Raw genomic sequence first — 15,208 nt, 5'->3', positions numbered from 1 at the left:
CCTTGGTTTCTTTCTGAGGGAAAACTTGCTGCTGTGCGCATCATACCTTCCTCTTGGGGTTCCCAACGAACGTGTGAGTTACACGCCATCAGTACCCCTCGAACGAGTACGTCTGCACCGCGTCGACTTCCGCGCCTTCAGCATCCACGCCATCGCCCCTGCCCGCCTCTGCCCGGGCTGCTCTCCGCGACCCGCAGTGGCTTGCGGCCATGCAGGACGAGTTCGACGCCCTGCAGCGGAACCAGACATGGACGCTTGTTCCCCGACCCCCTCACGCCAACATCATCACCGGGAAGTGGGTCTTCAAGCACAAGTTCCATCCGGACGGTACTCTCGACCGTCACAAGGCGCGGTGGGTGGTTCGTGGCTTTCGCCAGCGTGCGGGCGTCGACTTCACTGACACCTTCGCCCCGGTTGTCAAGGCCGGGACGATCCGCACCGTCCTTCAGCTCGCGGTCTCCCGTGCGTGGCCCGTGCACCAGATGGACGTCTCCGACGCCTTTCTTCACGGCCATCTCGAGGAGCAGGTGTTCTGCCAGCAGCCCACGGGTTTCCTCGACAGCGCCCACCCCGACCATGTGTGCTTGCTCTCGCGCTCGTTATACGGGCTCAAGCAGGCCCCACACGCCTGGTACCAGCGCATCGCAGCGTTTCTTCACCAACTCGGCTTCCGCTCTACCCGCTCTGATGCCTCGCTGTTTGTGTACAACAATGGTGCCACCACCGCGTACCTGCTGCTCTACGTCGATGACATCATCTTGACGGCCAGCTCCACGGACCTCCTGCGACAAATCACCGAGCGTCTTCGCGCTGAGTTTGCCCTCAAGGACTTGGGGCCCCTGCACTACTTCCTCGGCATCGAGGTCGTACGTCGCACCGACGGCTTCTTACTTCATCAGCGCAAGTACGCCCACGAGCTAATGGACCGCGCCGGTATGCTTAATTGCAAACCCGCGGCCACGCCTGTCGACACGAAGTCCAAGCTCTCCGCCACGGATGGTTCGTTGGCCACGGATGCGTCATTTTATCGCTCCATCGTCGGTGCTCCGCAGTATCTCACCTTGACCCGCCCCGAGCTGCAGTATGCTGTCCAGCAGGTGTGCCTTCACATGCATGCTCCGCGGGATCCTCATTGGGCTGCAGTCAAGCGGATCCTCCGCTACATTCGTGGCACCATGGACTTCTGCCTCTCCCTCCACGCTTCCACCGCCACGGACATCGTCGCCTACTCGGACGCCGATTGGGCAGGCTGCCCCGACACGCGTCGCTCCACGTCTGGCTACTGCGTCTACTTCGGACCTTCGCTCATCTCCTGATCGTCTAAGCGACAACCCACGGTCTCTCGCTCCAGCGCCGAAGCGGAGTACCGGGCTGTTGCTAACGCGGTTGCCGAGGTCTCTTGGCTGCGACAACTCCTCGTTGAGCTTTCATGTCCTGTTGCCAAAGCCACCGTGGTCTATTGCGACAACGTCTCCGCCGTCTACCTCTCCGCCAACCCGGTCCACCATCGCCGCACCAAGCATATTGAGCTGGACACATTCGAGTACTTCATGTGCCCACCTCCCAACAATTTGCGGATATCATGACCAAGGGTCTCCCAACGGCATCATTTGAGGAGTTCCGGTCCAGTCTATGCGTTCGACCAGGCGACGCTTCGACTACGGGGGGGTGTTGAGATACATATCCTTGTATATCCGGATGTGTATCTTCTGTAGTTATGTATAGCGATACATATCTTTGTATTTATTATTGGGCCCGCCTCCTTCCTTGTATAGTCGAGGACGTAGCCTATATATGTAACGCCATATGCACCCAATCAATACATTGTGAGTTGCATCCCTCTCTACAAAGGGGACTCTCTCAAACCCTTCTTCAAAAACAACAATAGATCGAATATGATTCCAATCCAATGCAGACAAAAGGTCTGCTGCTGCATCTCTAGATCTGCATGGAGAATTGTCAAGACAAATCCGACGAATTCTACAGGTATTATCTGAGGGTGTGATCTCGGAACTGCAGGTAATGAGATTATCTTGACGTGATTTCCATCTCAGGAAATTCCGCATCATAGGGTGCATTACCAGGTCGCCAAAAAGTTCTGATGTACACAGAATAAATCCCCTGTCGACAAGCTCTTCAAAGTAACTATCTGCTTCCTCCTCTTTATAAACAAATCTTTCAGAGATCCATCGCCTCACCAAATCATGCCTTTGAAAAATGTGACCGCCAGTGTATATACTGCAGTACAACAAGCAAGTCTTTAGCATATGATGAGGAAGATCATCAAAGCCAAGCTGCAAACTCTCTGTTAAATCCTCAAATCCTGGAGTATTTTGAATTCCATATTCCTTAACATGTTTCTCAATCTCATCTTGCACATCACATGCCTTTGCATCTATCCCTTGATGTGCTTGTTTCTGTCGCTCTTGTGCAACTGCTGACAACATACAACGTACAGCCAAGGGGATACCACCACACATCTTAACAATAGGATGTTTATGGTCGAAACCTTCGGCGACCAAATTGTCCTTCATAGCCACCATCCCCGTGGCAATATTATTTTCACCAATTTTGTAGACCCATTTTTCCTGCCTGATGGCAATATCATTTCCCTGTATTTTGTTGAACCATCCTATACCATCATCTCTAGGAAGCATCTCATGGTGCAAAGCATTTTTGTTAGAGAAATCATTACGCCATTTCTTGGCTAAAAAAGGTATCTTCTAAGAGCACTAAGCTCCCAGTATTGGGGGCGATTCTGGTCGATTTGCCCATCGCTTTCATGGGCCCCGCCCAGAGGATGTTCGCACTGCGTTTTTTTCGGTCTAGTGCTGCGTTTTTTTCGGTCTGGCGATAGGCGGTGATTTGGGCCAGCGTGCGTGTGTCATTGCAATGCAGTGTCTACGTATGTGTTCGACGTGTCGGCGGCACCAATGGACTGCGAGTCGGTTCGGGGTAGGGGTTCCTTTGACCGCGGCTTCATCCATTGGTTGTTTCTTGCCTGCGGAGGCAGTTCTCCTCGCCTAGTTGTGCTCTGTTTCTCCTCTTCTGTCCTGGATTTGCGGCGGCTCGCGCGGTTCTTCGGTGGCGTTAATGTGGCCGCCGGTCTTCCCTATCGCATCTGATTCTCTGAGCTGGTTCGTTTCCCCTCCTTTCTTCTTTTAGTTTTTGTGTGGATATTTTGCCTGGTGTGTGTTGTCTGTCCTGGATCGGAGTGTGTGCGGTCGGGTCTTGCGGATTGGGCTCATTCTGCGTGTGTTTGGGGCGCATTGCTGCAGATTCGTCGAGTTTGGGGCACATTTTGCTGGGTTGCGAATTGTCTATAATTTGGTTAGAAGCACCGGTCGTCTACAATTCGTCGGGGAGAGATAGAACCACGATGGGTTTGAGGAGCGACCAACGACCGGATGGAGAAGGGCTTCGTCGCCCCTGTCAAGAATCACGGCCAGCGCGTTGTGAAATTTCAACTCTTGAGCGATCCTATGTGCTGGTTAGATGTGATTCTCATATTCTCTGAATTGGAATCTCAGATCTGAGTGCGTGCACGTCAATTTTATCTCAGTTCTTTTGCATCCCAAATCAATGATTAAAAGGCTTGCCGTTGTGCTAAACAGAATCCGGTTCGGCTTGGTTGGCTACAAAAAAATCCAGTACAGTTTAGTTAGTTGTAGTCTAATTGCTTTCAAATGTGCTTCTTTTCTTCATATTTTGCTTATGAAGAAATATAGGCCAACCGCTATTTGTCATACCCTATAGTTTTGTAGTGTTTTTAGTAGCATTTCTTTTCATATCACCTGAACTGATGGTTCTGGTATCATAGTTCTACATTTCTCCTATAAATGTTGCAACACTACCCAGCCAACCAGGGGGTCTGAGAGGGGCAAATCAATCTGGTCCGTCCAATCCCGTAGCAACAGTAACTTTGCGAGCCCACTTTTCACCCTGGCCGTTGGATGTGGTCATTTTTTCTTTACCTCTGCCTCCTCGTTTATAGTCAATGACGCGTGGGCCTGTTTCGTGCGGGGCCAGTTGCGAGACGGTAGGGTGCGTTTGTTCCGAGTCAGTCGTTTCTCCTGGCAACGCCCGCGCCTGCGCCTGGGGTGAAAACCCTAGATCGTAAAATATCTGGCCCATTCTCAGCACCGCGTCTCCTCTCTTCCGTCCCTCAACCGCGCCAGCCGCCGCGTCGCTGCCGCCGCCGAGCTCTCTCATGTCGCCAGCGGACGGCAGCCCGGAGCCGCCGCAGTGGCGCGTCCCCCCTCGACCTACCCAGCGTCGGCGTGGCGCGTTGCCTCGCCGCCTCCCGCCTCCTCCTCGACGACCCCGAGCCGCCGTCGTCGCGCCTCTCTCCCTCGAGCACGTCGCGGAGGCGGCCGGCAGCGCGGGCCCGGGAGCAGCCGCGGGGCGCTGGAGCGCCGGCAGGCGACGCTCACGGCCGGTCGCGGGTGTCGCTCCCCCGAGCCGCCGCCGTCGGCGTGCCTCGCCCCCTCGCTCCTCTTCCGCGACCCGAGCTGCCGCCGTCCTCGACCTACCGAGCGGCAGAGGTGGAGGAGCAGTGAGGGGCGGCACTGGGACGGAGGTGGAGCACGGATTCAGCGGCGGCGCACTTCGAGCAACGAGCGGGGCAGCGCACTTCGAGCAACGAGCGGTGATGGCGGGCACAGTTCATACGCCAAGGTGAGCTCCTCCCAGTCTATCTATCTCAGCCCGTGCTCTCTCTACCCACCCTCAATCTTGTCTCTCCCCTTTCCCCTCTTCCCCTTGACCTAGAACACTGGCGGCTGGATGACGAATAGAAAGTGCGAGTCTCTGTGATGGGTGTTTGTCATGCTTGGATGTGAAGAGAGATTGGAGCCAGCACTCCCTCACGTGATCTGCATATATATATTTGGATGTGTATATGCATTTTTCTTATTTTTCTGGCCACATTCTTCATATATGCATATTTAGATTCATGAATCGATTTGGTCAGTCTGCTATCCAGCTCATTAAAACTCTTGATATTGATGATGATTTGTTGTTGTTTTTGCAGCTTTGGCATGGATTTGAGCAAAGAGAAAAGTCACAGGAATGTGATTTGGAGGTAGGAGGTGACCATTACTTGCTAAAATTCTTGTGTTGGAGCCTTGGAGGAGCGTGAATTTTTTGCCATCTATAATTTGGTATTTAGTTTAGCCCCATTTGGCATAGAAGAATGGTACACTCATCTCTATCTTTATACTATTTCCGAGTGTGCCATTGTAGGCATGTTTGAGCACTGGACAGTCTTGCCATGTTGACCATTTCTTATGGCTTTGTAATATTGATAGGCAGCGCAATGTCTTTTAACTAGCCTGGAAATTCTTAGGACTGCATTTTTTTATTTAGAAAAGCAAATTATTATATGCTGATTTATTGTCGCCTCTTTTATTTTTCTAGGTCTGATCCTTTCTTTCATTACTTGTCTGGTTATTTTTGTGTAGATGATGGGCTCAAAAAATGGTGAGAGATGCCTGCCAACGTCTCTCTTCCTCGGCGCATTCTCATCTCCATTAGGCAGGTGAGCTCCTACTTCCTCTCTTTCCGTCTCACGTTGCTTTGTGGGTACTGTGTCGTGTTCTTGTGTTGTTGGTTCTGTTGTGCTACTAGCTGCTGCTCGTTGCTTCCTTGTAGTCTCTTTGTGAGAAGCAAGGATTGGGGAGAAGGCTATGAGCCCGTGTATAGCATTCCTTGTTTTTTACCCTGTTTTTTGAAGGTCCTATTCAGGTTTGGTGATAGGGAAAAGCATTGCCGGTTGTCAACACAATTAGAGGGCCAGTGCTCAAATGATGTCCTATCGATAGGGCTGAATTCTTAACCGGAGATGGCGTTCATGGTACTAGGCCTACTCTGGCATATACATGTCTGTTTCAGATTGATAGCATGGTAATACCACTCATTAATAGGTGCATAAATATTCTTTTGTCCCCCTTTTTAGAGTGGTAACAATGTAATACCACTCATTAATGGTATGCGAGTTTTTATGAGAGAAAATTGTATGGTTTAGTATAGGACATAAAAATTCATTTATCTGACATGTTTTGGGTTTTACGGCGCAATAATGGTAGATCTGGAAATTGGAAACTTTGTCAGTTTCTCCTTTTGAGGCATATAAAATTGCTTATGTTGAAGGCAAGATACATCGCTATTGCTACCTGTGGCTGGAAGGGACAGGAAGAAAAAAGGGATAGATAGGTTTCAGCATCTTGGATGAGAAATTCTCATGATGCTCACTCTGATTCGTAATTACTAATTGTTGCTTTTCAGAACATCTGTGTGCAGGTCTGAGTAAGAAATAGACCCTGTTTCTTTTCCCTAAATACTCAGGGGTAAAAGAACATGAGGGAACTAAGGAGAACCATGGTGAATAGCAGTCTTTCTTTTCTTCAGGTGACTCGCTTATTTGGTTCTGCTTTGTATCTTACCTGGTTTGGATTGTGTATCCTACTTGTAGTCATCTTCTTCTCAATCTCCACATATCTTCAGCTGAAAAAAACTGTAGGTATCAAGGAGATTGATGGTAAATGGGGTGATTTTGGCAGGCGAGGACGTCATGTACAACGGGAGGAAGGAAGTGTTGGATGGGGCTTTTTGGCAATGTCTCAGTTCGTTGTTGGTGAGTATTATGTAAAATTCCCGATTTAAGTTGTTATCATTTTTACTACTGACGCTTGGATAATTGATGTTTTAGTAGTTTGATTATTTTTGACATGGAAGCTATATTACTGAAGATAAGTTCCAATTCTACAAATAACCAAATATGTTCCTGATGATTTGCAAAGTTCTTTGTTCCACCAAACTGATTTAGATGTTATTGTTGAGGTAATGATCCATATGAATGTGACCTTTGATGAGCCTGACGCCATCTTTTCGTATCTAATACGCTATTCTTGTGTCATTTGATGCTCTTAGCACGGGTTTTTGCTCCATGTCTACATTTCATGATGGAATCAATTTATACAACATTATGTTCTTTTCAGATGTGACAAGAAGCCAGGATGTTTGCACTGATGCTCTACAGTTAATCAGCTTCCAATAGTTGCAGACTGGAAGGATTCACGTAATTTACTGAACGGATTTCCAGCCCCTTTTTAGCGCTTTACTTCTGATAGTCTTGAGCATGGGTGAAAGCAAGGTATTATTACTATAATAATTCAGTTTACTGTACCGTGCAACCTACTATTTTGTGTACTGTATTTTCCTGAAGTATTTGGAGTTCTTGTTTTAGGGGTTGCCGTTTTATCGTCACGTCTCTGCAGTTGTCACTGCACCATCGTGAATCACCATATCAAGCGGGAATGATAACTGTTGCAGAACAAAAATCAAATCAAGCCTTGTATGCTGAATTCGATGAAAAGGTTTGGGGCGAGTAGTAGTTATCTGTTGCAGGGACTGCAGTGCTTGCTTAACCGTGGGGCTCTAATGACCCATGACATTAGCATCATTAGCGCCCTCTTTTATGTACTCCTCTCTCTACTTCTGATCTCCTCTTTCTCTCTCACTTTTTGATTTCCTAATTGTATGGTTTGACAAAAAAGCAAAGAGAAAATCTAGCGGGATAATTTGGTGAAGGTGCTTATTTTGTTCTCCTATGAACACAATCAAGTTTGTTCCTGCATTTTCATATCATAATTGTGCTAATGCAAACATGAGTTATGTGGGAAAAGGTATAATAGAACAAAGCTAGAGAAAAACTATGGTCAAAAAGCTTTTCTTCCTTTGGTTCCTGAAGGTTTGGCTTGGCTGCCAGTAGATTAACTAGGTTATGATATCTATGGCCTGGCTGCTGGTATTTAAAAGAGATGTCTCTGACACATGGATAGATAGCTCTGTTATCTGATTCGTGTCTCTGAATGTTTTTCTTTTTCTTAGCTTGTCATTTGGCCAAGTTTTCGGTGCTCATGTTCCATGGGCCCTTTTAATATTTATGTCTTATTTCAGGAGCTTTCAAATGTGAACGAATATATGATTGTTCTATCAATTATTTTCAATCAGTGGTATAAAATTCATAGCAACTCAGGTCACTGTTTAAGTTAACCCTCTTCATGCTTGCAGGTTGCAGAGAAATGTGTGTGCCTTTCCAAACCGGGTGTCTTTAAACAAGCTTTTGTAGAGCCTGTCTCTGGAAATGCACGAAACCAAGGCATGCACACGCCGGAGGGCAGTGGCTGGTGTGTCACTTGATAGTCATCTTTGCAAAAATAGGTCCCTATCAAAGTTCCTTCTTGGTTCTTGCCATTGATCTATACTCAAACCTCTCCACTGAAGAAATACAAGTGCTCTATAATGTGATTTTTTTTCTTTCTGTACTTGCGACTTTTCTCTAACAATGATTTGTGTCAAGTGCCGTTGATGTTCATTGTTTGTTTGGCAGAGGTTTAGTACCAAGGGAAATAGCCATGGAAAGGCAAATCAAACGAATTTATTTTGTTCAGCAAATCTATTTTTTAATATTTTAGTATTAGTGGTAAAACTTCCGAAAGGATTGAACATCAATCTGAAATGACCTCTATTTAGAGACATATGGATTATATACCTTCGAATTGCCTATTTATTTCTTTGTTGCTGGATTTGCTAACAAGCTATCTTTTTTTGTTGCTGATTGCTTTGCAGGCTTATTGAATTTGATTCAGACAGAAAAGCTCCAGGCTTAGGAACATTTTGAGAGAATTGAGTTGCTGAATTAGAAGGTATATAATCAAGTGACGCCCGCAGCGGGACACCTGATGCTGATTGAGTATTTCTCCTCTCTAGGTCGAGTACAGGGAGACACTTGATAATCATCTTTGCAAAAAAAAAAAACTCCCTATCAAAGTTCCTTCTTGATTCTTGCCATTGATCTAAACTCAAACCTCTCCACTGAAGAAATACAAGTGCTCTATAATGTGATTTATCCTTTCTGTACTCACTACTTTTCTCTAACAATGATTTGTGTGAATCCCCTGGCACTGAGGAGGTGTCCTCAGCCAGAGCAGGACGGCCTGCCAGCAACCTTGCCATCTCCGGCATGTTCCTAGGTATAGAATCTCCCTCCCGGCTCTTCTTTAAATCTCCAATGGAATTCATGATTTATGTTTAGTTGGTGTGGTGTTCTTAATGTTACTTGTTCATATTGTTTGGTGGTCGACACAAGTGCAAAAGGAGAGGTGAAAATTTGGGATTAATGATGCATTGCTTACTAGAAAAGAAGAGATCTATTTTTTATGAAGATCTTTAAATAATAGTGCTGAAAATTATATCAAACGATTGATTAAAGTTCATTAACCTACACAATACAGCTCCATATATTTGGTTTCCTAACTAATTCTTATCTATTTCTTTGAGTTGAGTAGCTCCAAAATTAATTAGCTACGGAGATACATTTTCAAGGAGTGGGAAAGAAGTATATTAAGGATAATATAACCGAGATAATATATGTTGTCAAGGTACACCAATAACTTGATTGCTTTTTTAGCCTTTACTGCCGAACTATTAGAGAAATTATTTGTGCTGAATTAGGAACATGTAATTTTGTTACATGTCAGAGTAATACGGTTCTGATATCATCTTGAAATAATAGCAGTAGGAGGGGATAAAGTTTCCTTGTGGCAATTTTATGTTTGTGGTGAGTTAAGAGTATCCCATCCTCGCAAAAGAGGTAGTTAAGGGTGTGTTTGGTAGCCCGGGGCAACAGAGAATGTCTATCTCCTCTCAACATGTTGACCCTAGCCAAGTTGAGGTGAGATTTTATCATGTGTTTGGCAGCTCGTATACGTTGAGATATTCTTCGTTGAGATGTTGTTTGGTAGCATTTGTGCTGAGCTGAGAATATTACATAGCAGTTTTACAAAGATGTCCAGCTAGCAAAAAAGCCCTGGAGAAGAGGAAAAGAAAAGCAATCGAGTCCCGTTTATCTTCAGTGCTCATGGAGGAGCCAGCCGGCGGCCAGCGGAGAAGCGGCGGCGGTCGGCAGCCATGGAAGGGGTAGCAGAGGGCGGCGGCCATGGGGCTTCTGCACGGCGGTGGGTGGTCGGTTGGGCCGAGGATATCCAATTTCCAGCCGTCTGGTCACCGGCGAGTGTCCAGGGAAGGGCGGACGGGTCGCTCGAGGCCGTTCCTGCGCGAGGGGAGGGGATGCAGGGAGAGGCGTCCAGGGGAGAGCGGCAGAGGATGACGGCCATGGGAAGAGCGGCGGAGGACGACGGCCATGGGTCGGCGGCGGGCGGCTAGGGGCGGCGGTGGGCCGGGGGGCAGAGGAGGGGCGCGGGAGTGGGAGCGGAGAGAGCTGTGTTGGAGCCTGCGGGAGCAAATGCGAGAGACGGGCTTAAATCCTAACTTTTTATGTACGTGCTCGCTAAAGTTAAGGGGTTTTTAAAATTAGCATAGGTGAAACAGCATAATAAGGTAGCACGCAATTGATTTACAAACATTTTTTCCTTTTCTCGCCGGCCAAGAATAATTTGGGCGTTTGCTGCATGTACGCTCATCCTCCCCACCCTCTCATCCTCTTTTCCTTTCTACTGTACTCCATCCTGTATCTACGCAATGTTTACAGTCTCAGATCTATACGTCCTCCCATATCATGCACCAGCTGAGATGCCGGAGACAGAGGTGGTTGCACAGCATGGATTATGGCGTCCTAACAAACGGAGAGAAACAGCAGATGGGAGCTCTCCTAAGTTAGAACGTCGTCCTCCTCCACCTAGGTTTGTCAATTCTGTCAGCATACGCTTCCTTCATTGATTGTCACTTGTAATATATGGTGTGTGTTGTAGGCTGGAGTGGTGATGTTTGAAATGTCTTTATAACTTTTTATTTTGTTATGACTTTCTTGACACTAATTTGTTTTGTAAAAAATGCACCTCCCGAGGATTTTTATAAAGTTTCAGGCTGGCTTTGGCCCACATAATGACTTTCTTGGTGTAATAGCTTCAACCCACCTTGAATCTTCAGGCTTTCTGTTCTCCTCCCTTTGGGGTCAAACATAATACGAGTATTTTTCAGTCAAAACATGGATTTAACAATATGTCAAAGCATGGATTTAACAATATGTTTACAATTGAGCGAGTATATCCGCCTGCATGATCTCTGCCTATTACTGTCATCTGGATTTGTAAGGATCTCTGCTTGCATGATCTTGTCTAATCTTGAACAATTGACTAGCAGGATAGATGAGGTAGCATTGGTTGGGTCATCCCCAAGGGTAGTTCCAAAATCGTAAATTTTGAGGGAAGAAGGTCTGCATAGAAGCTTTTGTGTTGACATTTTTCGGATCCAAAAATGATTGTATGACTGTTGCTCGAGGTCTACAAGAGGATCGGCCACTCAATCACCGATGACAGGAAAATCTGTAAGGTACCTGAGAATTCTCATAAAAAGACCTGCCTTCACATTGTAATGGGTTCTTCGTATGGATCGTTATTTCATGTATTATTTGGTAATCAGCTGATGGAGGGATTGTTTCTGATATAAACTGTACTTGCAGTGTATTTGAGTGTGCTTCAGTAACATAGCATCTGACAATAAGTGTTGAGTGTGCTTCAGTAATATAGCATCTGACAGTAAGTGCTGCAATTTTAAAATTCCACATCAAAGAACTAAATGTGTGTAGACTGGTCATTTTAAGATAATCTGAACTGGAAGAAAAAATAAACTCTACTGGCAGTGTTTCTTTTAGTTTGCTTCAGCAATATAGCATCTCAAAATAAGTGTTGCGGTATGAAGATTCCACAAGCAAAGAACTACAATGTGTGTATACTGATCATTTTGTCCAGGAGTTTCACAGTATACCGTTACACTAATTTTGTGCTGTTCCATCCTCATTTGCCAGGAAGATCCTGATGAACATGCTGAAGAAACATGCATACTCTCCATCAGGAGAACACTTCTAGGTATGTATTTTTTCAAAGAAGGGATATATAGTGCTGGTCAGATGGTTATTACAATTCCTTTCGTTTGACGGAATTAGAAATGTTCTTCATTCGAAACAATTCCTGTGTCGACTTGCTCCACCATAGAAAGGAGGCGATCGATAGGTCTGCCAATTATTGGAAGAGCACGCGTGAGTAAATTATTGCAGTTACTTTGTTTATCTCAGACAAGAGAATTTAGAGCTGATTGATATAATTAACTGGCGCGCGTGAGTAAATTCTCTTTTGCCAGCTCAGGAAAGAGGAACATACTATTTAGTAGCTTGCCAGCTCTTGTTGACTTGTGTTCATTCCTTTTGCGGCTTTCTGTACGGTACAACTGCCTGATGTCGTTCAGCCCGTTTTCATCCAGCGCCTTATTGGCAAGGTCTGTGATGCCAAATCGTTGAAAATCCTAAACAGAGGCAAGGTCTCATTGCCGTTCACCCTATGCCATTGCAGTGGAAATTCTACGGAGGTTTCAAACTGACAGAAGATAGCACTCTAGCTTTAGTGCTTCCTTACTATCAGTCTTAATATTTCCATGGCTCTCCACATAGGTAATCAATAGTGGGAGAGAAGTTTCAGCTTTAGAGCCCTCTACCGACAACCTAATACCAAGTAAAGATCCCTCCTCTTTCTGCCACCATTTCTATACATACTGTCCATAGTAAAAGACCATGTATTTCTAACCTGATCTTCCTACAGTCCATCCAAATATGACAAGCCCCATGTGCTTCACAAAACAGAGGTGAGAACAGCCTTTTGTAGCAAGATGAGCGGCCTCATCTGCAGCACAAGTATGATGTTTACTTGTTTTTTTGCAGCCGCTAACATATAACCGGGGATATGAAGACATGTTTCGTTGGAGTAAAAGAGCTGCCATTGAAATCAAGACAGAGATCAGGAACCGTTCATGTAGATCTAGGTGTTATGATCTTCCATCTAGGGTTTCCATTTCCTTTTGGTTTGGGTGGTACCAGCTTGTAACTTATGAACACGACTCTGTAGAATCGTGTTTTAACGATGTTTTATCTTGCCACTGGACAATTTTTATCCTTGTAGTACTCACGGCTGGAAACTATGATTAGGCCAGAAGACAATACACATTTTTCTCTTAGTACCCTTATCTGTTTACAGCGTCAATTACCAGTATATTTATCCTGCAATCTTACTGATTAAAGGAGACAGTGCATCCTAATAGAAGATTCAGAACTCCTGCAAAACTGCGTGATGCTAAGTTTAGCAAAGTACTACTTTCACAGCTCAAGGAAACGACAGTGTTCTACAAGACTAAACAAAATTTGTGCTGGAACCGGAGGATCTAACAGATTACCCAAGTTTTACAACACAAAATCTTAGCATTATGGGAACTATAGGCCTGCTTTCTAAGTTCTGTTTTTCTGGCAATGGAAACATCACCTTCAAGATAATATGTATAAAAAAATATGCTGCCAAATTTATAGATAAAATGGACTGATTCTATTAGTACATAAACAACATCTTATACAACATCTTATATCTTATATGGCTTTAAAACTCTTTCGTGTTTGCTTCCTATAATCAAAAGCTTTGGACATTAAGAGGCCCATTAATAAATCAAATGGCCAACCAATTTGAAACTACAGTCTTCTGAAAAAAAAAGAATATATAAAATTTGTTTACTGTAAAATACAACGTTAGACTAACTTTCATACAGATCTCAGAACAACCGAACCTTCCATACAGATCTCAGTTCCATATACGTACAGATCTTAGTTCCATATACTTTTACAGTACATGCATGATTACAATTGTCAAAACTAAGGTCTAAATCGATATTATTACAACAAATGAGTTGAATAGTGTCTCCATTCCACCTCGAAAAGATATAGAATAATACTAAAGAAAAGGATTTCCCATCCATGTAGATGAAATATCCCAACCAATTTATAATGTTCACATCCAATTATTGTCTACGACCAAAATAAAATATGGTATATTATTACACATGGATTGAATATTATCTTTCTTTTGACATTTGCGCCGGGCGCAACAAGTTTAAGGGCTCTCAAAGACATACTAAATTCTTGAACAACAAAACAAATATCAGATAATAAAAATTATAGTCACATACTGTCTCGCTTTTGCCTGTGCGCCGGGGCGCACCGGGTCATCTAGTAAATAATGTTTCTAGAGGAATGGCCATGCCGCAGATGATTACGAAACTAGGACCTGCACCTCATAAGAACCAGGGAACCCGTTTAAGCAGGATGATGACTGCACGAGCCTTTAAATATCATCAGTATATCGGGTATAATCTGCAGCTTGCCGAAGTTTCATGTAGTTCTTTTTTCGGCATGCTTGATGATGTTCTCTTGATCTTGTTACATCTCAGCTTGGAGTTGGATAATCTACATGTATGTGTTGTTGTTAGGTTAGTTCTAATCACATAGCTATTCACTGCAGTATTTCTAAGCATTATTAAAATATATATGCTTTTTTCAAGTATGAGCAGCAATCAAAGTGCCAGGCAACACCCTAAAGGATGTTTCACTGAAGGGATGCTGCATTACCGAGTTCTGCAGGTGGTGGCAATAGATGAATCCACAACTCCTACAGCCTGCGAGACTTGACAAGCATGTTTTCTGCGACTCAGCTGCACTCAAGATGTCATGGGATGTCGTTGGGAATATTTGCTTCAGGTTTATATCTTTACTCTTACCTAGACATTGCTTTCATTTCTATGTACATGATGATAATTGCTACCTAGGATGGGCGCTGAAAATTTTCATTCAGTCAGAATTAAGAGCACACATACACTCATTTCTTTCCGCAAATTGGTACCATCGGCACCTGTATTTCCAAGGGAGCTAGCTATTCCAATAGAGGCTATTTCTGTATTATTTTTTGCAGACCATTGGTCATGTTTAATTCAGCCTCTCTGTATCGATATTAGCATCTATTTTAGTTGTGCATTTACTCTCGAACATGTTTCAGCAGTTTGAATTTTACTTAATCTGTAAATGATGATAAAGCTCCAGCAATCCAGACGATGGCAATCTTTGCTGAATATTTTTCCAAGGGATATAATGTGATTGATCGCTTTACATTTCTTTCATATTACTTGTCCAATGCAATACAATTGCTGCCCTATTATACTTTATGTTATTGTTCACTCTTTTTGATCACTTGTTCTATAAACATGGAAAAATATCAGCTACCAACAACATAGGATTATCTTGCTGCTTATGTTAGACCATTATAATTTTCTACTAACTATTGCACTCTACTGTTTTGAGGGGGTAGGTCTCCTTGTGCAT

At 44.5% G+C, this 15,208-nt stretch overlaps 2 protein-coding genes and 1 long non-coding RNA gene across 4 annotated transcripts; all 3 read left to right on the top strand.

Annotated features, from left to right (window-relative positions):
• The first annotated feature begins 482 nt into the window (after window positions 1–482).
• On the top strand, window positions 483–1,316 carry LOC127303262 (uncharacterized mitochondrial protein AtMg00810-like). Its single transcript, XM_051334012.1, has one exon. The coding sequence runs from the start codon at window positions 483–485 to the stop codon at window positions 1,314–1,316; it is 834 nt and encodes a 277-aa protein (XP_051189972.1).
• Window positions 1,317–1,854: 538 nt separating this feature from the next.
• LOC127298991 (uncharacterized) lies at window positions 1,855–15,006 on the top strand. Of its 2 annotated transcripts, none has more exons than XR_011744550.1 (2): window positions 1,855–3,137; window positions 14,474–15,006. It is a non-coding gene; the product is annotated as an uncharacterized lncRNA (long non-coding RNA). The 2 variants fall into 2 exon arrangements; XR_011744551.1 differs by having other exon boundaries at window positions 14,395–15,006.
• On the top strand, window positions 3,408–13,035 carry LOC127298994 (uncharacterized). The gene is made up of 15 exons (XM_051328864.2): window positions 3,408–3,455; window positions 4,114–4,677; window positions 5,033–5,083; window positions 5,463–5,539; window positions 6,301–6,408; window positions 6,505–6,634; window positions 6,999–7,153; window positions 7,247–7,376; window positions 8,074–8,223; window positions 8,632–9,035; window positions 9,351–10,703; window positions 11,164–11,352; window positions 11,828–12,527; window positions 12,615–12,657; window positions 12,734–13,035. Exons 1-5 carry the CDS (start codon window positions 3,408–3,410, stop codon window positions 6,308–6,310), a joined length of 750 nt encoding a protein of 249 aa, XP_051184824.2. The 3' UTR covers window positions 6,311–6,408; window positions 6,505–6,634; window positions 6,999–7,153; window positions 7,247–7,376; window positions 8,074–8,223; window positions 8,632–9,035; window positions 9,351–10,703; window positions 11,164–11,352; window positions 11,828–12,527; window positions 12,615–12,657; window positions 12,734–13,035.
• Window positions 15,007–15,208: the final 202 nt, after the last annotated feature.

Source organism: Lolium perenne, chromosome 5 (assembly GCF_019359855.2).
Source record: "Lolium perenne isolate Kyuss_39 chromosome 5, Kyuss_2.0, whole genome shotgun sequence".
NCBI classification, from domain to species: Eukaryota; Viridiplantae; Streptophyta; class Magnoliopsida; order Poales; family Poaceae; genus Lolium; species Lolium perenne.
Note: the sequence above shows the minus strand (reverse complement) of the source record. Positions and strands in the feature narration are given on the sequence as shown.

Coding starts and splice junctions, on each gene's coding strand:
- LOC127298994 (XM_051328864.2), top strand. CDS start 3,408: ATGGAGAAGGGCTTCGTCGCCCCTGTCAAGAATCACGGCCAGCGCGTT. Junction 3,456..4,113: donor AGAATCACGGCCAGCGCGTT/GTGAAATTTCAA, acceptor TGAAAACCCTAG/ATCGTAAAATATCTGGCCCA. Junction 4,678..5,032: donor GGCACAGTTCATACGCCAAG/GTGAGCTCCTCC, acceptor TTGTTTTTGCAG/CTTTGGCATGGATTTGAGCA.
- LOC127303262 (XM_051334012.1), top strand. CDS start 483: ATGGACGTCTCCGACGCCTTTCTTCACGGCCATCTCGAGGAGCAGGTG.